Here is a 27,588-nt window from a genome sequence, read left to right on the forward strand (position 1 = left end):
AGAGACTCCAGCATACAGTTGATAAAGTGCTAATGCTTCACACAGCAGCTCTGTGCTGTGACTCTAAAACACAACATTCAAACATCACGCGGACACTACGTCATCTCCACGGCTACCCTCCAATCACGTGTCAGTGGTTGCAGCAAAGACAGCGTGGACCTGAACACGCTCTGATGTGACGGATAAAGTGCATCGTGTGATTTCTGCTCTAAATGTGGTGTTTCTGGGGGGTGTGCGGCTCCGGGTTCACTTCTTTGAGGCTCCCAAGGCAGAAGTCAAAGTGTCGTTAACAGACACCTGGGCTGGGAGTCACCTGCAGGTCGAGCTCATCCAATCAGAGTTGGGCAAAAAAACAAAACAAAAAAAAAAACGTGTTACTTTAGACTAAATTCAAAATGAAATTTAAACTCTGTGCAACTATGAGGTCACAGCAGATGAAACTGGTTCTGCTGGACGTTTCTTCCTGCTAAAAGGGAGTTTTTCCTTCCCACTGTCGCCAAAGTCCTTGCTCATCTGATTGTTGGGGTTTTCTCTGTATTATTGTAGAGTCTCTACCTTACAATACAAAGTACCTGGGGTGGCTGTTGTTGTTTGGTGTTATGTAGATAAAATTGAAACCAAATTTCTGACCTTCACTTTCAGATGTTAGGCAGGATTCACACAGAGGTGTTTCGAGCTTCACCTGGTGTCAGCCAATCAAGTCATGCTTATACAAATACTCCAGTGCTGCCACTAGCCAATGAAATCACAATATGGAAATCCTGAGGGAGCAGCATCAAAATGTTGGAGTCAAAGCAGAGAGCAATCAGGAGCTCCACCTTCAAGTGTTGGAGCAGCGTGCAGGTGTGAATCCCGCCTTACAGGTGAACATTCAAAGGTTGATCGTGACCGCTTTACTTGTCGCAAGTGCTTTAAAACTCATAAACGTAGTGTCAGTTTGTAGTGATAAAAAGGGAAGGTATTAAATAGCATTTCACACTGAGACGATTTCCTGCAATAATCCAGAAGAAGAAGAAGAAAAGGTTACAGCGTGCTTTTATGTTGAAGGAGCTGCGACGGCACTAACTTCCAGACTGCAGACGGGAAACTGGCACTCATGCAGCTTCTCCCTTTGCTACAGGAACAGCACAGCTCACAGACACTAAGTGCTGCCCCTCTGCAGGCTTACAGAAGCTGGCCAATGAGAAACAAAATGGCTGTAAAGGCAGTAGGGCCTTGAAGGGACAGAAACTAAAACGGCTGCACGAAGAGTCAGCAGCAGATAAAGAAGGTCCAAGATTAAAACTATGGAGGCAGAAATGAGCAGGAGACATTTAAAGATCTGTGAAGAGACAATGCTTCAACCTCTGAAATAATAAATAACACAGTCAAAGGAGCTTGCAAAGAAAAGCGTCTGGACTTCTTTAAGTTTACTTGAAGACGTTTCACCTCTCATCCGAGAAGCTTCTTCAGTTCTAAGGTCAAATGGTGGAGAGTCCCAGATATAAACCTAGTGGGAGTTTCCCCCCACAGGTTTATATCTGGGACTCTCCACCATTTGACCTTAGAACTGAAGAAGCTTCTCGGATGAGAGGTGAAACGTCTTCAAGTAAACTTAAAGAAGTCCAGACGCTTTTCTTTGCAAGCTCCTTTGACTACGATGACCTGGATGACTGAGAACCTTCACAGACAATAAATAACACAGATCGATCGGACAGGCTACAGAAACTCCCACTGAAGTCAGGAGGTACACCTGCTCCTCAGGTCTGTGGTTCATCCCTGGCTGCTCCAGATGTGAAGCTACGTAAATGTTTAAAAGTAAAGAATAAAAAAACAAGTCTGTGGATGAATGATTGCAATTAGTCTTTAGAGTAAAGAGTAAATACTCATCCTTTTACCAAATGTGAACCAGCCAATGGGAGGGCTGCTTTCATTTCAAACCAACAGATGGAGTCAACAGCAACATGATGTCTGAACCTTTGGAACATCTGTTCCACATCTGTAAGAAAGAGAAACCGAATTATTGAGCTCGTCCGCGCTCCGACGAGCCGTCACGTCGCTGTGTGACGCGTCGCCATCTCTGTTCGTGTCATCCAATCAGACGTGGCGTGTTATTCTGGTGATGACAGATGATGTGTGAACTCTGGTCCTTAAACAGTTTGTAGAAAATGAATTTCATCTAAATTAAATTCAGTTTAAAGTAATCTCAGACTGGTTTAAACTTAGATTTAAGGAGAATTAAAGTGTTTTCTGATGTTAACCCTGTTTTCTTTCAGCCTCACTTTGATAACTTCTGCCGATGAGGAGCTCTGACTCTAACAGACTCAGTGTCCGTGGGAAATAACCCTGTTCTCTATCAAGGCAGCGGTCCGATGAGTCCCTGTGTCCATCGACACGCTTCCTCCCGGTTCGTCATAGCGGCCGAGGCCGGTGCAGACCCGCGGTCTCGGGGCTCAGAGCCGGACTGTGCGTCGCCTTCGAGGGGCTCCAGTTCCCCAGAGAGGCCTGGACGGCCTTCCGGTGAGCCAGTCTGTGCGTGATGGAGAACCCAGCGTTCCCCTCCAGCTGAGACAAAACCACAAGCACCTGTCTGAGAGACAAACACAGCCCGAGTCACAGGTGTACAAACATGCTCCGCCCCTTTATTTTCTCAGAGCGAGGAAATCAAATATTAACACATAATTGAGTTGTGACTATTTCCCGATCCACAGGTTTGTGGACGGTGGCGCGTGTCTCGGTGCGTCCCACTACAAACAGGTCTCAGCTGGGATTTAAGTGTGTATGAAGTACAGCGACGTTTTGAAAGTTGTGCTGAAATGTCGCGGCGTTCCCGGGTGGGAGCGTGAGGCTCGGCGTGCGGCGCACCTGTGCAGAGGAGGGATGCTGTCGATGGTCTTCAGGCTGCTGCGCGTCGACACCACGTTGAAGCTGTCGCTGCAGTCGCAGGACACGTGCAGGTGATGCCTCGGGTGCCTGTTCTCCACCATGACGATAAGCCCCGCCCAGCCGTGGGTCAGGTAGTAACAGGTCATCCCCTCCCGACCCTGACACACAACAGTGATTCTCCATTACAGGTCAAAGTTTAAAGCAATGAAAGAGACTTCCTGTTAATGTCAGGGTGGATGTTGTTTAATGATGAATGAAGTCGATTTGAAATTGTTAGCGAAGAAATGAGGACGAGAGATTTAAGAGCTCATAAATACTGAATGAACTCCACACGTCTGAATGAGTTTCAGTCTTTGAGGACGTCAGAGGTGACAAACGTGTTTCAAAGCTCTCAGACTCTCTCACCTCGTGCCGCTCGCCTTTGGTTTCTGCCAGCTGGATGATGGCGTCGGCGATGGTGGTGCTGGAGGCCGTCACTTGCTCCACCATCACCAGTCTGGAGCTGTAGACCGCCAGCACGTAGCCAGGCGCCTCCGACCTGCCGCAGCTCACTGAAACAGCACAACAGCGGCTCACTGATGACGGTGTAACGCCTGCTGCGACGCTTCAGGTACACCTGAGTCAGTTTCCCGCTGACCTCTTTTGAACTCTTTAATGAGTTCATGCAGTATTTACATGGATGCTCTGCACTGAGGGGCCAAAATTCAGCTTTTTCTTGCATTTTTGAGTCTTAATGACCTGATGAGTGCAGGAGCCATCGCCACAAAACTTTCAGGGCTGGAAAACAGATTGAAGCTCTGCAACGAAACCAACTTCACGTCCACTCCACGGTGCAGTCTGCTTTTTGTTCAGCGGCCGAACCCCAGAACTTTAAAAAGTGCATTTTGGGTAAACTTTCAGGGCTTTAACCAGCATGTGGGGGATATGTGTCTGCTCAGAACCAGTTGAAGCTCCATTTAAACTACATTTTCTACCAGGATCATCTTCTAGCTCCGACTCCTTTGGAGTAAAAACACTTTTTAGAGCAGACATATTTTGGCTGCAAAATATAGAATCATCATGGAGATTGAGTGCTCGTGTCCTTACCTCCGCCCTCGGTGATGCAGCTGTGCCAGTGGTTAAAGGCGCAGCAGAGGACGGCATACTCGCCCGGCTCCAGCATGACATCGCAGCCCACGAACCTCCTCACCGAGCGGCGGCTGTGAGCCAGCAGGCGGCCCAGCGTCAGCGTGCCGGCGCTGTCGTAGGCGACCCGAAACACCAGCACGCACAGATCCAGCAGGTGGCTCTCTGCCGTGTCCCAGCGCCTGAAACACGACTCTTTCATTTTACCATCTTTACTTCATCGCTGACGTTTATTTATCTTTCCTTACTTTTTCTGTCTCATCTGCTTTTAATTGTTTTTGTGAAACATGTTTAATTTATTTCTGACACTTAACCTGTTTTTCTCTGTTTATTTACTTTCTGCTTTTGTTTGTACATTTTTATATTTATTAGTTTTTTCTCTGTGCATTTCAAAAGCATAAATGAACACAGATCACCATGGACTCGTCGAGGATTCTGCTACCAAAGCTGTATGTAGGTACAGACTGGAGGCGTTTCAGCCAGCGTCGTCTCTCCTACGGGCGAGCTGGCCTCTGTGGTGCGCGTCCTACCTGCTGCCCTGCTGGAATAAAGCCAGCTCCATGGCCGTCCTCTCCAGCACCGTGATCGACACCACCGACACGGGGACGTCGGCGGCTCGGGGGAAAACGCCGGGGACTCGAACCTCCTGCCAGTCTGAGTGAATCTTACAGATGTCCACGGAGTCAAAGTACCTGACAGGAGAGAACAGCGAGTCTGTTTTTGTTCAGCGTTTTGATGCTTTTCTTTACTCTGCAGGTCACCAGAGAGCCTTTAGCAGGAGAGTTAGGACAGGGACCTGGTGGATGTTAATGACACTTTATATTCTGTCATTTGTCATAAATGAACTCTTTGTTTTTCTCACTTTACATCTGAGTAAAGTTTTCTTCTGTTTTTAGGTCTTCCTGCTCAGACCGGGAATAAAACTAACGCAGACATCAAAAACACGCTGCTGCCATCACCTGGTGAAATCCCAGAAGTCCATCCAGAACAGGCCGTCCTCGGCTCGCTGGGCACACAGCTCCCTCTTCAGCTGCGGAGGCCAGTCTGACCAGTCGTCCGCCCAGGCTCCGGTCCAGGAGAAGCGACCCCACGGGTTCCTCAGCTGCAGTAACCTGACACACACAATGGGATTAACAGGCTCGCTAGCTTAAAGTCAGATTTGGCGAGCCTTTATAACCTGGCTATATCACCATGGTAACTGGTGCTGAACATGTGACCTGGCCTGGAGCAGGTTATGCTCAGATATACGGTTTAAAAGCAGCTGGAAGTGCCAGATTTCACTGCTTCCTCCACCTGGTTTCTTCCTGTTAAAAGGGAGTTTTTCCTTCCCACTGTCACCGAGTGCTGGCTCACAGGTCATAGGATTGTTGGGTCTACCTTACAATATGAAGCGCTTTGAAGGGGACTGTTGTTGTAATTTGGCGCCGTATGAATAAAATTGAATTGAACTGCATTATGTTGCAGATTTAGTGTGTATGCAGCTCCTCGCTTAATAAAAGCTTAAAGATGCGTGAACATTTAGGAACAGCCTGCTCTTCATCACTGGTTCGTGCACACGGTCAGAGGCGGTTCTAAATTTTTCGAGGAGTACGATGAAGAAGATGCTGATGACTCACAGAGTGATGTGCGGTATGTGTTTCACGTCTTCTAAATGTTCACGCTGCTGGTAATCGCGAAACGCGTCAGCACGTGGGCGGCGCCGGGTTAATGAGATGGGTCTGACGCCCACGGAGACATCGCAGAGCTGTTCTTTCAAACTTTTTCAAGCGTCTGCAGACTCCACCTCCAACCCCACCGACAGAAAAACAGCGCTCCTGCATCCGTTTGTGAGTAATCAGCCTCCCGTTCCCTCGAGGGTTTCTCTTGCAGTTCGACTCCTGCCGCCTCCTCCTGCGGATCCTCCTCCCTGTAGCTCGCAGCAGTCGCCGCTGTAGGTTTGAGGAAACATCCCGTATGCGTATGAATGATGAAGCGGTTAATGGAGTGACGCTGAGAGGAACATTTGTTCTCTGAATGTGTCCTTAAGGCAGCGCTCGTCTGCAGACCTGCTGCATTTATACTGTGGGAGTTTTGATGGATGATAACAGCAGAGCCTCCGGGCTCAGACTTGGAGAAAACACCCCCGCCTGTCCCACGCAGGAGCAAGTCACTCTGACTGATGGAGGCACACACGACTGCAGACATCGAGTCTCTGCTGTTTGTGCAGTTTGTCTCTGCTGCTCTTATTTGTGTGTGTTCAGGATGGATGTGCGCTCGTGTGTGTGGTCAGGTTTCATGTCCTGTGGCCGGGTGTTCGACCCCCTGCTGCACTTTGTTCTGCGCTCAGTTTGCTTTGCGTCTCCTTTTTGGTCTTGTGGCGTCTCTTTGGTCGACTTTGTAACTGTTAACTTCAAGCAGTGATGTCATCAGCGGGTCTGTCTGACCGTCAGTGTTTTGGACACAGAATGACTGTATGTGGACGAGAGGGTGGAGCTGAGTAGGTGGGGCTTCTTTGATTTGTGGTGAATTTTTCTGCATTAATTTATGTTTGAAACGTTGTTTATGGAAAAACTCCAAAACCAGGCACCAGGTTTCCAACACCATATATGGAAGGAAGTCTTTCCAGTTTTTACTGAGGGGGACAAACACACATCCACCTGTCAGTCAAAGAAGCCACGCCCCTATTAACGCTAAACTCAGCTTTAATCCAATTCAAACAGGTAAGTTATAGATATTTTATCATTCTTTATCCACAGAGACAATCAGTTTGAGCATCAGGCTGTAAACTATGACTCACTGCTGGAGGATCTGCAGGTTTCTCAGCTTCTGTGTTCATGTTTTTTAAACCTGCTCTTAACTTTTATCTGTTACTCTGATTATTGCGCATATTTCCAGTTTCTCAGTTTTTTTTAAATATATCTCTTTTATTTGTTGTACAGTGTCCTTGGGTGCTCTGAAAGGCACTATTTTTAAATAAAATGTATTATTATTATTTTTATTATTATTTTTACTAAACTATAATGAGATAACGAGAACGGTAACCAACGGAGCGACCTCGAAGCCTCACCTGTGGCCGTCAACGTCCCGCACATCGAGCACAGAGTACGCGTGTCGCGGACGTAAACCTAGAGACTCGTACTCCGCGTCGTCCACCTTCATGTTACCTCCACCGCAGGACGCCCCCATCAGGAACCTAACAGCAGCACGAACAGAGGCGGGGTTAACCGAGCTTAAAGAAACAGCTCCGTCCTCTCAGAGCGCTTCAACCTTCCCACAAACTTCTCACCCGGCCTCTTTGGAGCTCAGCATCTTGGCCCAGATCAGGTCCGTGTCGATGGGCTCCTCTTTGGGGTTGGTGGCACTGACCTGAAGGGCCAGCGACTCGCAGGGGGCCCCGGTCAGGGTGGAGAGGCCCTCGATGGCGCGGCCGGCTTGCAAAGCAAAGTAGGAACCGTGGAGCTTGGCCAGAGCCTTTTCAATCAGAGCCACCCACAGCTGCTTCCTCTGGGCCTGGGGAGGATGGAGAGGATCAAAGCTTTAACATGATGACGAGAAGAGGAAGTGCACATATGTGCTCACAGCTAATCAGAGAACCTGAAGCCTGTTCCTGATCCTGATCTCATCATTACTGACAAAAGCAGGCTAACAGGACCTGAGAGTGGACACGTCAGGACTTCCATTAGAAACCTCCAAATTCTAAGATGCATTAAAGTATTAAAGTAATCCAGGGATAGTTTTCTTCACCTACTCCAAGAGATAAAACACCTGTTAGCTAACTGCTGCTCATTTGATGCCTGAACTCAAAATGCCGTGAAGTGCGGTGTGGTGAACAGAAATCATTTTACTGCAGTCGAAACCTGTAAAAAATCTAAAGGATATTCTTCCACAGATAAAACATCCGAACTCAGGCAGTAATAAAACGCTGCCCTCTGGTGGTGAAGCTGAATTCTGCAGCGGGCAATCACACAAAGTGCCTTTAAACAGAAATGCCTCGGATATGGAGGAATACCCATGATGCTACAGGAATCGCCTCTTCTTTTAATGTGTAATTCACTGTGTAAGGTGTAATTCAGGCCACTGGGTGGCGCCGCAGAGTACAAAGGAAGAAGAGGATAACTTAAAGATGGGAGTCTTGTTTAGCCTCCCTGTGCTCCAAGCAGGTACAGAGGATGGCTTTACCAATCCTTAAAAATGGTTCCCATCCTCTAAGGGGTGAATTTCAGCTTCTTTCCTCAGGTTTCTATTTCCGAGATGCAGGACAGCGTTATAAAAATAGCTTTGTCCCCGTTGCTGTCACTGAATTAAATAAGAACTGTTTTTGTTTTTGATTTGAGATATTAAATTACTATATATGTGCTACAGTGAGGTTTATATCTTTATTAGGTATGTGTGTTTTTTTGAAGGGATGCCAAATGCTATCATTTTTCTGTAAAGCAAATTTACCTTGCCTATGGGTATAAATAAAGTTACCTTGAAAAACTCTGGACTTTTCCCCGTGTTTTGAGCTGAGACCTTTTTCCAACACCAACCACACATCACGTGAACAATTTCACCTGAGAGAAGAGGAGGTGGCCGCTCTCGTCGCACGGCAGCATGTCGTCCACCAGCACTGTCGTCCACGAGCCGTCTTTGCACAGACGCACCTGATAGGCTCCCTCTGCGCACAGCGAGCGGGTCACCATCACCTTCTCCACCAGCTCCGGCCGCTCCGCCAGAACAGCCAAGGCGCTCAGGAACCTGCTCTCCGAACACAGCCTTCCTTTAATGTGCTTAAACAATCATCCAGAAATAAATCCTGGGAATAATAATCAATAATAAACTCTGTGACAGCATAATCAGCTCACCAGCAGTTACCCAGAAGCCCCTGCAGGATGTCAGACGGACGCAGCGTGCGGAAAACGGTCCACTTCACGCCGCGGTCTCTGAAGGCGGCGCAGCTGATTTCCTGTGGACGAAGCCACTTCTTGACCCGATGCTGGACGCTGTCGTCCAACGGGAAGCCGACGGACTTTGGACCAGGAGGGAAACTGTCGTCCACAAATGTCACCGCGTTCTGGGAGAAGAAGAAGACGATGATGCAATGAGATGTGCACGCCGGACACGCCCACTCCTCCATCCTCCATCTGCTGTGTAACCCATTTAATTTTTCTCGTTAATGTCGGAGGTTCTGGTGCAGATCCAGAGCTGAACACAGTGAAGTTGAGGCTGCTCTGCACTCTGGGTGGAGGTCGTTATGGCTCTGAGGAAGACTGTCAGTCCACCTCCACCGATAGTGAAGTAACATCAGTATAAACTCTTGTTTCTAACTTAAATTTATAGGTGAGTGTGTGCTTTAAACGCACCTCTCTGCAGAAGCTGACGATGTTCTCCCACAGCTCTTTGGCCGTGCCCTCGTCGCTCTGCCGCAGCACCTCCACCAGCCGGCTCTCCTTCCTCCTTGGGAACAATTCCGCTTTTAGCTGCTGAGGGGTGTGGCAGGCCTGGCAGTGTTTGGACTCCAGCCGGTTTATGAGTGTGCACGCCGGACACGCCCACTCCTCCATCCTGTTCACAGCGAGCGAAAATGATATGGAGGCGTCTGATGCAGGTGACAACGGGGACATCTCTTCTTTAAGGATGCTGAGTCTCCTGCCGGCCAGCAGCTCCGGCTGGGTGGAGGGATGGGACACAGCGAGGATGGAGGTAGAAGACGTGCTCTGAGCCTGGCTGAGGCCAACATCTGGAGGGGGCACCTCTCTGCGGCTGCAGGGCACTGGATTGTTGTGGCCAGCAGGGGGCGCAGTCAGCACGGAGGAGGAAGTGTTCGGATGCAAAGCTTCTGCATGTAAACTCTCCCCTCGGGCGGAAATCGATAGCGAGAGCGCCGCCGCTGCAGGTTCGGCCCGCCGTGCTCCGTGATCCTCGCAGACGTCGGGCACGAGGAGCGCCTCGGCCGGGATCTGAGGGAGGGACAGTTTGCGGGGTCCACCGCAGGCCGAGCAGGACATAGAGGTGGGCGTGTTCTGCAGCGTGCACCTCGAGCACTCCCATGCCAGGCTGCTTTTGTCGGCGTCTCCGGGCTGCTTCCTGCTCTGGGGTCGGCACGTCTCCGTCCAGGACATCCTGAGGGGGCCGGAGCAGCTGCTGGAGCGCTGAGGCCGGGGCTGGGCTTCTGCGGACGCCCTGGCGTAGCCGCAGAGGTTGCAGGCCAGGCTGTCGGGGGGGTTCGCCAGTGTGCAGCGTGGACACGCCCAACCGTCGTCCTCTCTGCTTGCTCCGGGCCACATCCACCGGGCATCGGGTCCCTGCCGAGGAGCTTCACAGATGGAGCAGCGGGGGGCGCCGGCGGCGTTGAGGAAAGTGCAGCAGCCGCACGCCCACTGACTCCTCTGGATGGGCATCGATCCAGAGGAGAAACTACAGAGAGAAACAGAGTCATCTGACATTAACGTCAGAACCTGACCGATGTAAGATTATTGAGACCGATATTGATATCAAAATCCATTTATGATGATTTACCAAGATAGTATAAAAATTTAGCTAAAAAATAAATTTGTTTCATTGCTACAACAAGTCATGAATTACTTGTTGACTCCTTTTTTGAGGCATTCTAAACAAAAAAGTTGCAGAGTGCCCTCTGGTGGACAAACTATGCAACATCAACACTAATAAGACGTTTGAAGGGTGTTTCTATTGTCTCTTCTTTACTCTTATTTATCAGATTGCAGATTTAATATATCGGCAAAAAGCTAATATCGATCAACATATGAGTCGGACTAATATATATTAATATATATTATTCCCACAAATAAAATCCATCAGCAAACACCAGTTGTTAAAAATAGATATTGGTCAAAGCGTCTCCTGCGTGGATGATGTTTCGTCATCTTTGAGTCCTCATCCTCTCCAGCTTTTTTCCGCAGTATTCATATGCAGCGCGTCTTTAACTCACAATACAATGCGCTGTAAGAAAAAAAAAACATGCAAAATTGCACCCAAAAACATCAGCGAAACAGCGAGGCCGCGAAAGGTGAACCGCATTATAGCGAGGGAACACTGTATAACAATTTACTTATTTATTTCCTCTTATTTAGTTAAGTTTAGTTTAATTTTAATAATTAATCTTTGCACTCCCTGCCCTCCATATTGGATTATTTTGAACTTTGAGTCATGCAAAGCCACTCTAGAGATCAAGAATTAAATGAACAGCTTGAAATGAGCAGAGTAGCTGATCACTCTCAGACATTTTCTTCATTGAGATAAGAATGATGTCTGGAAATGTTAGATAAACTTTGCCGTGTTTTTCATGACACTGGTGAAAATTTCCACCGTGAGTATCTGCTAAAAGCAAACCACGGCCACATCGAGCTTCAGTGTGTTTATCTCTGAAAGCCCGAGAGACGAAAATGGAAGAAAAAGCCTGAGAATATGAGAAGAAATCCAAATATAAACGAGTGAGTGAATAACAGTTTCCTTTGCTGTGCTGGAGGGAAAATATTAAAATGCACGAATATGCAAATGAAACAACAAAATCTGCTCTTCCACTTTTGCCTCCCCGACGCCGGCTTCATCGCGAGCAGGCTGCTCAGCGTCTTTGTGAATAAAGAATAAAAACACGGTTCTAATCTCAGATTCATGCTCGGCTGTAAAGCAGACCCAGATAATCTGCACCCTGGTGTCCAGGGAGGAACGAGACCTCGAGCCAGCATCACAGCCGTGTTCAGGCTGGCCCACATTTTCTGGCTGCACTTTTCTAAGTAGTTTGGCATGAAGCCTGAAACTTCCAGCACAGCTGACCTGAAGGATTTACTGCAGAACAAGCTGTCTGTAAGAGGCAGGTGACGGCTGCTGCACGCCGCACTCGGGACAAAACACACTTTTAATCAACAACCGGCCTTCGTGAGAACCTCTGCTGTTTGTGTGCTTGAGAAACAAGCTGCTCGTTACCCACGCAGAAGGCTGAGCAATACAGAAAACCCTGAGTTATTTTTACTGACAAGATATAAACATGAGAACTTTCTAAGGTCATAAAAGTTGGAGGTGCTCATTTTCTGCAGATCCCCTGTGCATTCATCGGCCCATATTTCCATGCAGATAAATGCTGTATGCTCATTCATTCAACTCAATTTAAACCAAATCAGATGGAAGTAGTCCCAAAACAGCTGCTGCACAAAGTGATGGATGGATCCAATTTCCTGGAAATGTTTCTCATAATCCGGACACAATGAGAGCCTTTTAGCTGCAAATTACAGCGGCTGAAAAAGGAACCCGACGCAGGGAAACGGCCTGCAACCTGTGAAGGCTGCAGTTCCACTGACGTCCACTGGGGACTCCAGAAGTGAGTCATACCCCACTCAGGTTTTGAGAACACCATGCTGGATGTGATCAAATGAACGGCCCGGAGAGCTGTCAGCAACCACCCTGGATGCCAGCACACTGCTGCGGCTGTAGTTTGAACTCGTCTGCAAACAGCCTCCTGCTGCTCTTTGAGCTGCACTGAACAGCTAACTGCTAGTCACTTGGCTAGCAGTTAGCAAATATTTGCAGACAAATGCGAAAAACTACCGTAACCATGACGACCAAAGCAATCAACACAAAGTTTTTGGTGCAGCATCTTCTCATGACATTATTTGAGAAACGCTAAAACTCTGCATCAGGAATAAAAATGTTTACAGCCTGAAACACAAACTGATTGGTCTCTGTCGATCATTTCCTCCTTCATAACACCTGATTTATAACTCACCTGTTTCAACTGTATTAAGGCTTAAAGTTTATACTGTTAGGGGCGTGGCCTCTGTGACTGACAGGTGGATGGTGACCAGTGTTGGGAAGGTTATTTTTAAAATGTATCCCACTACAGATTACACGCCCCAAAATGTACTTTGTAACGTATTCCGTTACGTTACTCAATGAGAGTAACGTATTCTGAATACTTTGGATTACTTAATATATTATCATGCTGTTTACAACTACATGAATGTACTATTGCTGTGTGATTTCTTACTATTACTGAAGGTTACTCTCCACACCAACACCAACTAGATGTTTAAATCTTAATATAAATGAGTAACAGTAGGTGGACATTAGGTAAGGCTGCACTTTTTGCAGCGATCTCGTATAGAAAACTATTCCTCGCGTATATAAAACAGGTCTGCGGCTCTGAACCGTAGTAAAGGGACCTCTGGCTAATACGTCGGGTTCGTGTCGGGCTCGTAGCTGAAAACTAGCTTTACTTTGTTGTCTGGGTCAAGTTTGCTAGCGAGAGACAGAGAAAGGCGTTGAAAGGCTGCTCCAACAGAACTTATATTTACATGCTTCCAGCTCCCGTTTCTGCTCGGTGACAGCTCGTCCTTTTCCTTTTCTCCCTCCCATCACAGGTATGACAGTCCATTCTCCCTGCAGCACGGACTACACTGCCCATCAGGTTACATTCTTTAGGGCTATGCCTGTAACACTCTGCTATTTCCTTCATATTAAATCATTTTTTGAATAATAATTAAAAAAATATTTAAATAAATATTTTTTCACATCATTATGCGGCTGCAAGTAGAGGTGACCTGGGCTGTGAGATTGAGATACAGACATTGCAGACATTGCTTAATGCGTGTTTGTTTGGGTTTCCACCGGTGTGGAATTACCAAAATAGAGAGGCCATAGCCGAACATATGAAACAGGAGAAGACCGCTGTGTAATCCATTTATTTCAAGGTGTATTCTGAATACCACCTTTTTCAACTGTAACTGTAACAGAATACAGTTACTCATATTTTAAATACGTAACGCTGGTACATGTACTCCGTTACTCCCCAACACTGATGGTGACACAGGCGGCTGTAGCTGCTAGCTGTCTGCTAGCTTCACCTGAACTGGACCGTGTTTGTGCTGTTGGAGCCTTTTTAATGACATCATATGTCTGCTGTGGGGTTACTGTAGTAACAGAAGGCGGAGCTGCAGATATGATGAAATTCTGCAGCAGTCTAACTTCTGCTCTTCACTTCTATTTAATTTCATTTTTACTTCTCTTATTGACTTTATTTTGGCGCCTTATTAACTCCTGTACTCTGCTATTGATCTTAAATAATTTCATTTCATTTTTCTTAAACGATTTAAGAAAACTGATTTCATTTCATTCAATAAGGAGGAGAAACACTGAAGGTGCAGGCAGCTCTAAACCTGAATCAGATTGTTTTGTGGATCATGGAACAAACTGCTGAAATCTGGACTTTCCTGCAGCTCTAAGGAGGCGATTCCTCGGAGAACCCTGGAACTTCTTCTGTTCTGCTGTGTGTGTTTCCAGATGCCACGGCCGGCCTCTTTTCCTTCTCCTCCACATCTATGAAAGGTATTTTGATCTCTGTGCATCAGACGGGGAGTGCAGTGGCCTGCTGAGCTGAATTCCCAGCGGAAAGCTTGAGTGGGCTTCTTCAGACCAGCTCTTCCACCGGGGATTTCCCCATCAGCGCTCCATTTCCTGTCAGCGAGTAACTCGACTCCCGGCCGAGGCTCCCGAAGGCTAAGATGACTCACAGTGAGCCGAGTGCCGGTGGTTTATTCGACATAAATGCAGTAATAATTAATAAGGAAGGCTGCGGTTTGATTCATATCGAACGATTCATGAAATATTCACGGTGACGTCTAAACGACGGACATAAATTCAGCCTTACTATAGTCGGTCATTAACAAAACCAGCTGGGAGACCTGTGGTGGTGCTGGATCCAGCTGTTCTGGGTCACGCCGGGTTTGAAGATGTTTTTCTCCTTTGTTCTCGTCTCCTGTGCTTCTCTGTTTGTTGTGTGTTTCCTGAAGCCGTGTGTCGGTGCTTGTGTACGTACTCTCAGTGTCTGGATGGTATAAGTGTGTTTATTGCATGTGCTGCAGGAGAAGCTGGATAATTTAGCGGGGAGAAAATAGACCTCAGTGAGCGGGAATCAATCAATCTTAGAGGATAAAACAATTTAGGATTCACGTTTTAGCCCCCACACATGCAGCATCAATGATCCAGCTGAACTCAAATAACATGACTTCATTTTTTCTCAGTTCCTAATTAAACAGTAATCAGCATTTAGCGTTCTGCTAATCTGTGCTGATTGGTCGGTTAACGATTCAGGATGGTGCCCGCTGCAGCTAAAGCCCAGCAGAAGCAGCTGACTGAGGTGGTTGGAGGTGATGCTACGAACCCTCTGCAGCCTCTTCGCTTCATGCCCCAAATCAAAATGGAAGATGCCGTAAAGCAGCGTGTGGTATCTTACTACAGCAGAAACCTCTGAGAAATCTAAAAACTCAACTATTTCGAACTTCTTGAACTCTTCTATCAACAACATGATGAAAATTTGCAAGTACAGAGATTGGTTTATTCTGGAGGAGCGTAAGAGCGCCCCCTGTGGAACAGGAAGTTCTTCAGTCTGGACTGCTGCACGCCTTTGATCTTAATGTTCATCTTCCAGAGTCCATCTCTGTGACATCGAAGCCTTGAGCTGAGCGTTTTATGGGTTTGACTCCCAACACAGACGACGCTTTGCCCCGGTTACCTTAGAAGGACAATTTTCACTTTTCTCAAGATCGATTTATTTTATTTTTCCCCAGAAACAATAAAATGATTCTTCTTCGGTCCGGCAGACTGTAAAACTCACATCTTCAACTTTAGATTTGGCCCTATTTCCAACCTCAGGTCTGGACATCGAGTAAAGCTGATGGTTACTGAACACCTGGAGGGTTACAGACATTGTTAGCAGGTCTGATAACCTTTAGCTCACCGTCGGCCAGTTTAAAGGGCGGCACCTGCGCTCAGACTCTGGGCTTACAGCTCATATTCAGTGCTCTTCATGTCGGCTTTGCACTTTAACCCCCTAACCCTGCACCCCCAGCTGTAGGAACTAAATGCTTGTAAGAGACTAAATCTGCTCTGCTCGTTAGCATGTGGTTAAAATGCAGCCTAGCAAAGATCCGTGTTTGCCGACAGCCTGGAGGATGAGGAGAGGTTAAATCTGCCTCTTCTGGTTTCTGCAGGTCTCTGTGGAGCTGCACAGCGCTGATTATCTGCAGCTCTGATTCCCAGCAAACCGGCAGGCACAAACAAACCTGCTCGCTGATAAAAAATCAGAGCAGAAGTGGGACCGCTGCAGGACTTAGAGAGGATATTACACTGCAGATATTACAAACTGAAAAAGAGCCACGGTCTCGTTCTCATCTCATCGTTACGTCTTCGCCACGCCTCCTTCGTGTCTCACCTGCGCTCCCTGTGCCGGCCCGGTCTGGGAAGCTGCCGTGGGAGGAATGTGCTTTGGCTGCTCCTCAGGCATCCCATGATGGGGGAGGGAGGCAGAGCTGCACCCCGGGGTGCCGCATCGTCCTCCGCCTCGTCAGCGAGGGAGGAGGAGGAGCTTCCCATGATGCCGCTGGCTCAGGTGGAAGTGCCCTGATGAAAGAGAGGGGGAGGCAGAGGGGGCATGAGCATGCACAGAGGACAATAACACAAACACAGTGCTGCTGCTGCTTTCACTGACTGTCTCGTCTCTGCTAACGTGCACGAGCTCCTCCACGTCTTCAGGCTTCTTCTTCCTTTGGTTTGCTGGGACTGAAGCGTTAACCCGGCCGAACGCACTGCTGATGGGATTCTGTGCGTCACTTCTGACCACTGTCACAAAACTTTAAGTGTCTCCATTCAGCGCATTTATCTTTTTATTGTTGGGCTTTACAGCAGCTTTGCATGAAACACAGAGCAAAATAATCCTTCTTTATCTCGCACCGCAGCCCTCGGTTCATCCTGTCTGAAAGGAGGCGCTTAAGCCCCTCCCCCTTTAAGACATCTTTATTCTGATTGGTTGTTCATCATTAAAAAAAAGGTTTAAACAGCAGGTGGGTCAGAATATGTGCTCTCTATGACATCATACAGATCCAAGAGTAGAGAAAACTGCGATAAACTGAGTGTTCAGAGCAGGCTGGAGTTATACATACATTTTGGTTCTAAACTCTTTTCTGAGTGACTTCAGAAAGAAATTATATTTGCAAAGTCTGAATGACTCTGCAGCGGACTTAAAAGCCACGCTTTGATTGATGCAGATTCATCCTTATAAACCTAATCATTCACCACTTTCACCATTAAGAGAAAGATTATCCCAGAGAGAAAATCACATTTAGCTTCATTCACAAATAGCAACGAGTCATTAGCCTCCCTCCCTTACTTACTGAGCATAAGTGGACAGACGCCGGCTGAGCATGTAAAGGAGGGATGAAGTAATTACCGTTTCTTTGTTTTACTGTGAGGTTTTGGTCGCGCTGAAAATAAAAGATGGAGAAAGTGCTGAAGCTTTCTAATCGTGCATTATTTGTAACGGCCAGCAGGTGGCAGCTCGTCTTGTTGTAACGATGAGTTTGAATAAAGTTGTTGATTTATGACCTCAGTAAGCACGTCAGGCTGAGTTTGTGCTGGAAAGTTTAAGTACCTTCGCATGATTCACAGTTCTTCTGTTTGAAACAAGATTTAGCCCCACCCCTTTTAGGGCAACTGCAACATTTAAACAGGTGGTGGGTGGAGCTTTTGTCTGCTCTCTGACATCATGCAGATCCAAAAGTTCAAAAAACTCTGTGAAACTGGTCTGAAGACGGCTTCTGGTTCACAGGGACTACGTTACATACACTGATCTTATATATCCACATATGATATTTATGATAAGAGAAATGTGTAATACATGAAAAATTAAATAATGGGTGATGTTATGATTATTATTAACTATTGACAGATTTTTAAACTAAATCACTTTTATCCTCATACTTCAGTTTTAAACCAGAGGAGGATTATATGAAATGTTAGTCAGCAGCTTCATCTTCATCAGACTCATCAGTGTGTCTCTGGCTCCAGCTGCTCCTGCTCGCTCCACAGTTGTGTCCTTGAACAAGGACTTCAGATACGATCGGGAGCTCCAGATCCAGATGCTCCTGATCGGAACGCTGACTGAGAGTCTGCTGCACGCACTTCTACCAAAATCCTCTGATTTTATTCCCAGAAGAGAAAGCTTTGCTCTCAAACTGTCTCTCTCCTCCTTGGTGTTTATGACTAAATGATAAAGATACGCTCCGAGCGTTAAAGCCGCAGATGTCTGCTGTTAAATGAAGTGATCAGAGACAGTTTGCTGTGCTCTGCCTCCCTCTGTCCCTCACTGCAGAGGCTTCCCTGCTGATACCTGAAGTTCACATGCAGACTTTAGGTAACCTGGTGCACCTGCAGTACAGCTGGTGGCTGGCTGAGAGACTGCAGGCATGAAAACAAAGAGCAGCCCGGAGGAGAGCTGCAGACTCACCGCGGAGAGGACGCCCGCTGCCGCCGCTGCTGCACCGAGGAGGACACGGATCTGTGGCTGCCAGCTGCCGGAGACCTCCATGCATCCTCTGTCATTCACACAGCGATGTGCACAGTCACCATCGAGCTCCTCGCGGTCCCCACCGTCGAGCTGCGGGGAGGAAGAACCACTTCCTCTCCGCACCTTCAAAATAAAATCCCAATAAAGCAAGAAGAAGATTACTAAACCCCGAGAGGAGGCTGAACGTTTGCGTAGGAATCTGCGAAGGAAGCCACGTTAACGCCTCATTCCACATTTCATCTGATTTCTGCTGTAAAGTTTTAACACTGGAGTCTATGGGGACTGACTCAATGCTGGAGCCTCTAGTGGACGTCAGAGAAACTGCAGGTTTGGTGCTTCACGTTACTGCTTGGTTATAACTCTCAGAATTTATATGTTTTGTATATTTACAAGAAAAACATGCTGTTAAAAAATAATGGGATTAATGAATATTTTCTTTTTTCTGAGGTACAGTGTGTTAATATTATTATTTTTGCCCGTTACAACTCTTTTTCATTCAGTTGAATATTACATTTGTGTCCTATAAAATAAAAACAATAAATGATCATTACTTGGAAAGACAGATTTTACTTGCAGTACTTTCGTGGACCGTCTCCCTTCAAAGTGACGTCACTGCATGCTTTAAGTGTCTGTGATCTGTCTGAGCTTTAAATGGGTTGATAGAAAAATTTTACTTGTGAGTCAGTTACTGAATGATAATGGTCAATTATTTTCTTATAAGGAATTTTTGTCTGTTTATGATTTTCCTGTCACTCCAAAAGAATATGCTGTAGTTTTTGATGCAATTCCAGATGGGGTGAGAAGGTTATTGGTGTCTGCTCCTAAAGGTAGAAATTGTGTTATTCCAGAACTAAATCCCACTAGCATATACATCGGTAACATCTGTCCTTTATTGAGTGATAAAGCCACAAATCAATGTATTAGACAAATTATTCAAAGAGATATTGTTTCCAAACCTGCAGCTTTATTCTATTGGAACAATATTTACAATGATATAAACTGGAAAAACACTTGGATTCTGTCAAGGAAATTTATTATCACTAATAAGATAAGAGAAGTTACTCTTAAGTTGATCCATAGATGTTATCCGGTAAAGACATATCTGGTTAAATTTAAGAAAAATATTGATACTCTTTGTACTTTTTGCAGCAGTGCAGAGGAAACAATATGTCATGTATTTTGGGAATGCACGTATACACATGTATTTTGTAATGATCTAAATAATTTTATAAACACCCAAATTGATCCCTCATGTAAACTGAAGTTTCAACATATTCTATTTGGCCTCTCACATACCAATAAAATAAATCCAGGAAAAAAAATATTATCAGTCTTCTGATTATTTTTGCCAAATTTCACAAACATTGTACAAAATTTTCTCAACAGTGTCCAAACACATTTGTTTTTAAAGCCCTGCTTTCCAATTATCTAGAGAATCTAAAGGACAGCACTGACTCCAAAGCATGTAAAACACAAGAGCTGTGTCGAAGTACAGTTTCACTTGATTTATATGTCGTTTGTTTATACCTTGAGCACCTCTTTCTTTTTTAATCGCTTATTTTGTTTGTTTTCTCTTAAAGTATACTTTTTTGTTTACGTACTTGTATTTGTATACATGACTTGTAAAAGATACTGCAAGCTGTGAAATTTTTCATACCCTTTCTATAACTACATTACTATGTATATTTGTTGTTCAAAAAAAAAAAAAAATCTGTCTGAGCTTTTATTTTGAAAGTGACTTCCTCTTTATTTCGCTCAGGCTCGTGGACGTTTGTATTCTGCAGGGACGTTTTCAGGACAGGACACCGACCGAGCCAGCCAGCCGGGGCATGGCGCCTCTTGCCAGCCGGGGCATGGCGCCTCTTCTCCGGGAAGATGACCGTCTCCTCCCGCAGTGCTGTCCTGGAGGATGAACCGGTCCCGCTCTGGCGCACCAGACTCCGCCGTAAATCTCGCTGAAATGTGATCAGCCTCGTCAGCTCCCACCGGCACGGAAACACTGACAATCAAAGTTTAGTTTTTATGAATCACTGATGCTTCCTGTGTAACTCGGCGCTAAATTTGAATCATAGCGTGGAAACGTAACTTCAGGACACAGAGGTTTTTACACGCGTTGAGAAGTTTTACCACTCATGCGCAAAATCAGTAAGATGTGAGTTATGTTTCTGTCCCTGGTCACCTGATCCTGCTTGATCATTGGTGCTTCAGGTAAATCACGTCACACTGTGATCATCCAAACTAAAAACTGGGCATAAAAAAAAAACATTTAAATAAAAATAAAACTGGAATCAAAGGAAAAATTACGAGACTTTGCTTTAAACCTTTCCCCTGAAAAATTTCACCAATATTAGAATTTTAAAAAACTACAAGATGGAAGATTAGTCTGTCATCACTGTTTGTATTTATCTGTGCTGTTTAGTGTCTTTCAGTATTTTTACAATTTTTTTACTTTCACTAAATGAAAGCAGAACTTTTACTTTATAAAGAGTGTCTGAGAGTGTATACACACACACACACACACACACACACACACACGTACTGTTACTGCAAAGGACATCGTGTCTGTTTGAGACTACATACTGTGTCATTATTAAACTGGACTGTTCTCCTTTCCCCCGTCCCTCCTGTTCCTGTGCTGGATTTTCAGATTAAATATGTCCGGTGTTTCTAATTGTGAGCTCTGAGTGTGTACGAATAATCTGAGTGAGCTCAGGCTCACACTGCTGTAAACACTCAGCTTGTTACAGTTTTTGTACTCTCAGATCTGTCTGATGTCACAAAGGTTATGGTTAAAGCGAGCACAGCCTGAACTCTGCCAGCGTCTGTCGATCTGTCTCAGATTTGACGACCATCAGATTCATTTCCAGGTTTTTCTTTTTCTGTTCAGATCAGGAAAGAGAAACGAGGGTTACCCTCGTCGACACCTGAGGGGTAAAGAGGTTCTCACTATCCTTTAACTATAACCTTCACCGCCAGGGGGCAGCATTTTACCAGTGAGAGCGATTCATGAAAAAGTTTCGTGGGCAGGAGTTTCCCACCCTTACTTTTGAGTTCCTGAACAGCCTGTCACCAGGTCGGTCTCACGCGGACAGTTATGAGTCCACGATGTGACTATTTCTTCCTTTAAAGGCTGAAAACGTTCAAACCAGAGACCACCAGACCTTCTCACTATGAGACAATCTGCTGCCACACCAGCAGCAGTCTGTCCACACTCTGTTGATGGTGTCAGTAAATTTGCAACAAAGAAAAAGAGACGCTTACAGAAACTGAGGGTGTGCAGTGACGTCCACTGTGACCCTGCAGAGGTCATACAGCTGCTTTAACACAACATCAGACTTTCAGCAACACACGATCAATGAGCACGCTGACTTTCAGGGCAATAAACAGAAATCTTTGGTAGTTTGAAAAGCAGGAAAACATTTTCCACATCATCTGACATTTAATAAACTAATAATGCAGAAATATTTCACTCTGGTCCAGTTTTCCAACAGTGCCTGGTGCACTCAGGCAGTCCATTAAAACCCCGACATGTCGATCATGTACAAAGGCACAGGCAGTCCAGTTTCCTTCTTCATCTCCTACTGTCCTTTTCTCCAAACCTCCTCTCCAGAAATATAAGTGGCTTTGACGTTGAGGCCCTCATCGAGCAGAACGAGGTCTATAAAAAAAATAGTGCAGAGTGTAAGAAAGACAGGAGGCAGCGCTGCTGAGAGAAAAGAATCAGAAGATGATGTTGTTACAAAGACGGTGGAAAGTTGGAGTTCTGTCAGTCGGAGACGGTTTCCTCCTGAACGTCTGGACGAACGTCGATGCTTTGACGGATCAGTTAAACTGTAAGTCTCACAAATTCAGCCTGAATCGAGCCGCTGGCCTCGCTTAAAGGAAAGCACATGAACTCCAGCAAAGGTCAGAGCGCGGCGGCGCAATCCCAGAGAACCTCACGGCTACAGCCGTTAAACTTTAATCCAACGCCGTTGACCTTTGAAGCGCTGCACAACTGACAATGTGCAAGATGGAGGCTAAACATTCACTCAACATTCATGTGGGTTATTTTATTTACTCTTATTAAAACTTTTATTGTAAATCTGAAACAGAGCGAGTTCGAAGTTCTCGAAGCAGTTTGGCTGTAAACGTGTTTATTTCTGCTGTAAAGTTTAACATGGGAGTCTATGGAGACTGGCTGCCTGCTGGAGCCTCTGCTGGACACTAGAGGAACTGCAGGCTTTGGTCAACTGTTAACAGCCCCCCCCCCCACCATGAAAAAAAGTCCAAATTAACATCCAAGAAAACGCTGAGGACACAAAGGAGGAACTACAGCAGCTCTAACAGCAGGGATGCAGAAATAAAGATGCAGTCGGCTCTCACCTGCGTCGGAGCCGTAGTCCAGCTTTCCCTTTTTGGGGCTGATTCCCAGAAGCTGAGCCGGATGCAGGGAGGCAGCTTCCAGAGCCTCCTGTACACTGCAGCCTGGAGGACAGAGCAGGAGGTGAAGAGCAATGATGATCTGACCTGCGTCGCCACAGCAACCAGGTTTCACCTGCTGGAGTTTACATGAGGCAGCGCGTCACTGCTCATTATGATTCTACTTCCTGGTTTTAGTCATTAAAGTAACACAAACTGACCTGAGGCCTGCTTGAAGTGGCGCACACACATGTCCATCGTGGCGATGCTGCCACTCAAAGTCTTGGTGCCTGAACACATAAAGAGTGAAGTTACAGAGTTTTACACATGAAACCGTCGCGAGAACGATTTATTTTACTTCTCCGATCTCTGGTTCTAGTTATGCGTTTGCTCCTTTCTGCAGCATCGCTCAGGAAACCACGTTAGATAATAACGTCTGAAGAACATCAGACCTGCCACGTAGGCGTGGAGACCCTGGATCTCGATGACCTGCTGGCCAAGAGTGTGACGGCCGGGAGGAAGACCCATCGCGGTGATGGCGTCCGTCACCAGCACCAGACCTGAAAGTATGAAGCACACAAGACACGGGAAAGTCCAAAATCCATCTACTCCCAGGTGATGCCACACGTTTAAACACGTTTGCAGACTTTTACCAACCTCCTGGAACCAAAATAAGAACATTCTGATACATTTAGGAATATATTTGGGGAGATTTTCATGCTTTTGGCTGCTGATCTGAAATAGAAACCTCGGGCAGACCTGACGGGTGAGCTCTGTGAGCGATGCGCAGGGCCGCAGGGTTGGTGTGGATGCCATCAGCTATCATGCCGTAATAAACCGCCCTGCCTGCGGGGATCCTGTCGCTGGTCAGCAGACCCACTATACCCGGGTCACGATGGTGGAACTGGGCCACAGCAGACACAGAAGGATTACTGAGAGCGTAAAACCGACCGGGCTGAACAGAAACTGACTCAGAGTCTCAGAGACGAGCAGCAGCTGGGACTCACAGGCAGCATGGCGTTGAACAGGTGAGTGATGAAGGACGCGCCGTGCTGCACCGCCTCCTCGGCCTGCGACAGGTCGGCCGCCGAGTGACCTGCAAGAACCAGTCGAGCAAACTTTGTTCACATCAGCGCTCTCAGACGATTACAGCAGCTCCAGGTGCTCTACAGAGGACTGACAGGCCCACGCTAACACCGCGCACACCACACACTGAACCGGAACACGATTTCAACAGAAACAGGAAATAAAAATGAAATCAATCATTAAAATAAAAAATAAAAAATACAAGCACACGAGAAAAGTGTATAAGTAAATAAGGATTGAATAATAATATGTAAATGAAAAAAGGGATAATAACATTTTTTTAGAACGTTATCTTTAAAAAGAATCAACAAAATAAAAGCAAATTTAAAATAAATAATACAAACAATAAAAAACACCTAAAAATGAAAATAAATAAAATAATTAAAAATGTGATTATTTTTTATTTAAAAAAGCCTCAAAAGAATAATAAATGTTTAATGAAAATAAAAATAATCTAAAATAAATAAAATCATATTTTAAAAAATACAAAGATGCCAAAAAAGACAAATTAAGAAATAAAATGTCAAATATTACAAAAACAGAGAAAAAATGATGTAAATGGTGTAAATAAAACTGAAAATGAAACTTTAGTGTTTTATTATTTACATCATCATTAAACTTTGCTGTATAATCGTTGCCGTGACTACACGATGCTCACCTAAGGACACAGTGATGCCCCTCTGGCTCAGCTCCCTCACCACCGATTGGCTGCCGGGCAGCTCAGGAGCAAGCGTCACTATGGCAACGTCGTCCAGGCTGCCGTAGACCTCCATCAGGTGCTCGAGGCCTCCGGACTTGAAGGTGCGGAGGTATTTCTCTGGGTGGGCTCCTTTCTTCTCGGCACTGATGAACGGACCCTCCAGGTGAAAACCTGCACACGGAAGTTTACAGGAAGTGAAACAGACGCCATTTTCGGCCGCGGTCGGCGCTCGTGTACCGCAGCAGCGTGATCGTTTACGTACCAGCAAACACGTCTGCAGCTTCTGATCAATGAGGATAAACAAAGAATACAACAAACATTCACCAACAGCATCTGTAAAACCTCACCGAGAACTCCAGCTCCATGTGGTCCTCCATCATGAACTTTGACCTGAGGCAGAACCTGGAACACACATTTTGATGATGCTGTGATTTTACACGTAGAAGCTTCACGTCACCGATCGTTAGCGCCCTGACGTGTAAATGCACAGCGTGTTCAGGGAGATGCACAACTCACACCTGCCTTCACTTCATCACCTTCAGATGCACCTCTGAACCTTCCAGTGCTGCTGCCTCCAACCCCGATCTCCAGTTTTAGTTTAACTCTCAGTGCTCTCCCTGCTCCGTCCTGAGTCCGTCCTGGTTGTTTCCAGGTTTGGTTTTAGATGGCGGGTGGAGGCGGTGCAGCAGAACCTTCCAGTGAAGGAACTGAAAGCAGAAGCTGGCCTAGAAGAAGCTGTCCAGAGATGCTCCAGAAGATGACTTTGAAGGAGAGACTAGGAACCCCTGAACACGCGAGCGCGTCTAAACTTGAACAGATAAAAATGAAACAGTGACCTTGTGGTAAACTTCGGGAGGGGAGGTGACCAGAGTCGGGCAGAAGGACGTCACGCCGTGCTCGAGGATCTTTTTGGCCACAAACGAAACTCCATCGCTGACATCCTCAGACGCCTGCGAGAAGTCGATGCCGTAACCTCCTGCAGCAGGAAGACGAGCCGTTACTCTCCTCGGGATAAACTAGCCCCGCCCCCTAAGCAGCAACAACGCTCTCTGTGACTCTGACACTGAAAAACTGCAGCGTCAGCTCAGATGCCACTGACACCACCTTCAACTCCAGAGACTATGATGAACATTAAGAAGAGTTTGAAGCTGTGCAGTTCTATCATCTTTGTTCCAGCACGCCGTCTGACCAGGTATCAAAGTTACTGCAGCAGCGCAGCTTCTGAAACACATGCAAAGGTGTGTGTCTGTGGGTGTGTGTGTACCGTTGATCTGGACGTCTATAAAGCCCGGCGCGATGATGCTGCCCTCACAGTCCACACGTTTGTCAGCGTATCCCTGCTCATCGAAGAACAGCTTCTCTGGGTCTAAAATCCTCCCCTCACGCACCCACAGGTCCTCTCTGCACACACACACACACACACACCAGAGTCATGACGTCCTGCTCCATGGTACAGCATACATCATTAATGACTTTAAAAATCAAAACTGGACGCACAAGTTTGAATTTATCTGAGCTGCAAAGGCTCAAAACCTCGACCCGGCGCTCCGAGTATACTCCTGTCAGGAGCTCTGAGCGCTCGTCTCAGCAGAATAGTTGAAGCTGGCGGGTTTCCTGGCTCAGACCGGCTCTTTTTGCAGTGTTGTTTTGTGTGTGTGTCGTACCTCTGCAGCTCGTTGTCCCTCAGGATCCTGCAGTTGATGAACTGAGTGATGGGAGCGTCTGACACCGATTTGTTGGACGGCATGCTTTTGGTCGTTGTGTCCTCTCAGCAGGTGAGCGCGGACACCGCAAACACCGCCCGCTCAGCTACAGACGACTGGGAAACACAGCAGAACAAATCAAACCGTTTCCTGTCACAAATCTTTCGATGTTCATGTTAAACAGGACCACAGCTTCTTACAGTGCGAGCACACTTATTCCTGTTTATCAGTTTTCCCCTGATACAGGCATCTCAGGTGGAGAAGCAAACTTTACAGTTTACAAAAAGTAACCAGCTAAAGGAGGATTATTATGAACTGTGAATCATGCAAAGCTGCTCTAGTCGAGTCCAGCATGACAGGAATTAGGAGCAGGACGTGCTTCAAGCTTGCGATGGAAAACCAAAGCAGAAGTTTGTAACATGCAGGTGAGGTGAGGCGGAGCTGCAGGGTGTAATGAGGGTCTGATCTTATGGCTGTGGGTGCAGCCGCTGACTTTGACCTCTGATCTTGTTTATGGTCTCTGTGAAACATCCTGAGATAAGCCAAACTATTCTTATCTGCCTGTCTGTAGTCAGCTCCCTGACTCTACCCCGACTCTGCTTTTAAATGTATTTAAAATTTAACTCGTCCTCACTTTTCTCCTCTTTACCTACCGTGACACACAAAGTGGTGAAAACCCAGAAACACGTCTCCGTCTCGGCCTCCGTCAAACCCTCAGTGGGACTCTTGTTTGAACACAGGCTGATCTCTTCCAGCCGCCACAGAGCCGAAACCTAAAACTGCGTTTTTCACACGGAGTTCTGCGGCTCCTCCACCCGCGGTGCCTCCACCTGCCCTGCAGCTGTGATCCAGCGGCGCTTTAAGGTGTGTGATCGCGCTGGTGCTCAGAGGAGCCGAGCAGAGGAAGAGGACCGAGTCATGTGACCGAGGCAGATCAGCTGATCAAAACAACAGGACGAGAGCAGCTGCGGTTTGCTGACACATGCCAAAGTTTTCCACGATCAGCACAGAAAAACAAGTTTCACGTCACGAAAAGCTTCAGTTCGTTTAAAATATCTGTAAATGTTAGAGGTGACAAAGCGCGTTTATTCTCAGACGGTTTAACAGGAACAATGGAGCCATGTTTCCTTTAATGACTGCAGGAAAAAACGGCTGCAAAATATTTACTGTTCACAGTCTTCGGACACTTTATTAGGTACACATCGCTAGCGCCAGAGCGGCTGGCTCGGTTTAAGTGTCGTAAACGAGTTTTCTCCGCTGCAAATGAATTCACGTCATTTTGATGCAGGAACAACTTTCGGGCTGGATTCCGGACGCAGTTTTTGCAACGTGGCTTCTTCATAAAATAAAAATACAAAATAAATACAAAATCGAATAAAATTTAATTTATTGAG

The 27,588-nt window shown here is 46.3% G+C and overlaps 2 protein-coding genes across 3 annotated transcripts; both read right to left on the bottom strand.

Annotated features, from left to right (window-relative positions):
* Positions 1-1,585: 1,585 nt before the first annotated feature.
* On the bottom strand, positions 1,586-18,399 carry LOC146387963 (calpain-15-like). Of its 2 annotated transcripts, none has more exons than XM_084925018.1 (13): positions 18,245-18,399; positions 16,175-16,362; positions 9,312-10,365; positions 8,814-9,022; positions 8,523-8,706; positions 7,256-7,479; positions 7,037-7,162; positions 4,950-5,102; positions 4,521-4,682; positions 3,952-4,172; positions 3,271-3,416; positions 2,845-3,023; positions 1,586-2,565 (listed from the first exon to the last, which is right to left on the bottom strand). In XM_084925018.1, exons 2-13 carry the CDS (start codon positions 16,333-16,335, stop codon positions 2,433-2,435), a joined length of 2,952 nt encoding a protein of 983 aa, XP_084781144.1. In that variant the 5' UTR covers positions 16,336-16,362; positions 18,245-18,399; the 3' UTR covers positions 1,586-2,432. The 2 variants fall into 2 exon arrangements, with proteins under 2 accessions (XP_084781144.1, XP_084781143.1); XM_084925017.1 differs by having other exon boundaries at positions 1,586-2,569; positions 18,245-18,398.
* A 3,180-nt stretch (positions 18,400-21,579) lies between these two features.
* amdhd2 (amidohydrolase domain containing 2) lies at positions 21,580-27,437 on the bottom strand. Its single transcript, XM_084925019.1, has 12 exons — positions 26,848-27,437; positions 26,156-26,310; positions 25,756-25,892; positions 25,328-25,467; positions 24,839-24,893; positions 24,450-24,662; positions 23,713-23,801; positions 23,465-23,609; positions 23,158-23,265; positions 22,927-22,995; positions 22,670-22,771; positions 21,580-21,962 (listed from the first exon to the last, which is right to left on the bottom strand). The coding sequence occupies exons 2-12, from the start codon at positions 26,236-26,238 to the stop codon at positions 21,883-21,885; spliced, it is 1,221 nt and encodes a 406-aa protein (XP_084781145.1). The 5' UTR covers positions 26,239-26,310; positions 26,848-27,437; the 3' UTR covers positions 21,580-21,882.
* Positions 27,438-27,588: the final 151 nt, after the last annotated feature.

Source organism: Perissodus microlepis, chromosome 4 (genome assembly GCF_051167445.1).
Source record: "Perissodus microlepis isolate ML-2025 ecotype Zambia chromosome 4, ASM5116744v1, whole genome shotgun sequence".
Taxonomy (NCBI): Eukaryota; Metazoa; Chordata; class Actinopteri; order Cichliformes; family Cichlidae; genus Perissodus; species Perissodus microlepis.

Bases quoted from the DNA above. Each gene is read 5' to 3' on its own strand.
- LOC146387963 (XM_084925017.1), bottom strand. From the start codon at position 16,335: ATGGGAAGCTCCTCCTCCTCCCTCGCTGACGAGGCGGAGGACGATGCG. The intron at 3,417-3,951 runs GTAAGGACACGA...GTGCTGTTTCAG, and splicing joins CTGCATCACCGAGGGCGGAG to TGAGCTGCGGCAGGTCGGAG. The intron at 3,024-3,270 runs GTGAGAGAGTCT...GTTGTGTGTCAG, and splicing joins CCAAAGGCGAGCGGCACGAG to GGTCGGGAGGGGATGACCTG.
- amdhd2 (XM_084925019.1), bottom strand. From the start codon at position 26,238: ATGCCGTCCAACAAATCGGTGTCAGACGCTCCCATCACTCAGTTCATC. The intron at 23,610-23,712 runs GTGAGTCCCAGC...GCTGTGGCCCAG, and splicing joins TGTTCAACGCCATGCTGCCT to TTCCACCATCGTGACCCGGG. The intron at 22,996-23,157 runs GTCTGATGTTCT...TTATGTGTTCAG, and splicing joins TCTCCACGCCTACGTGGCAG to GCACCAAGACTTTGAGTGGC.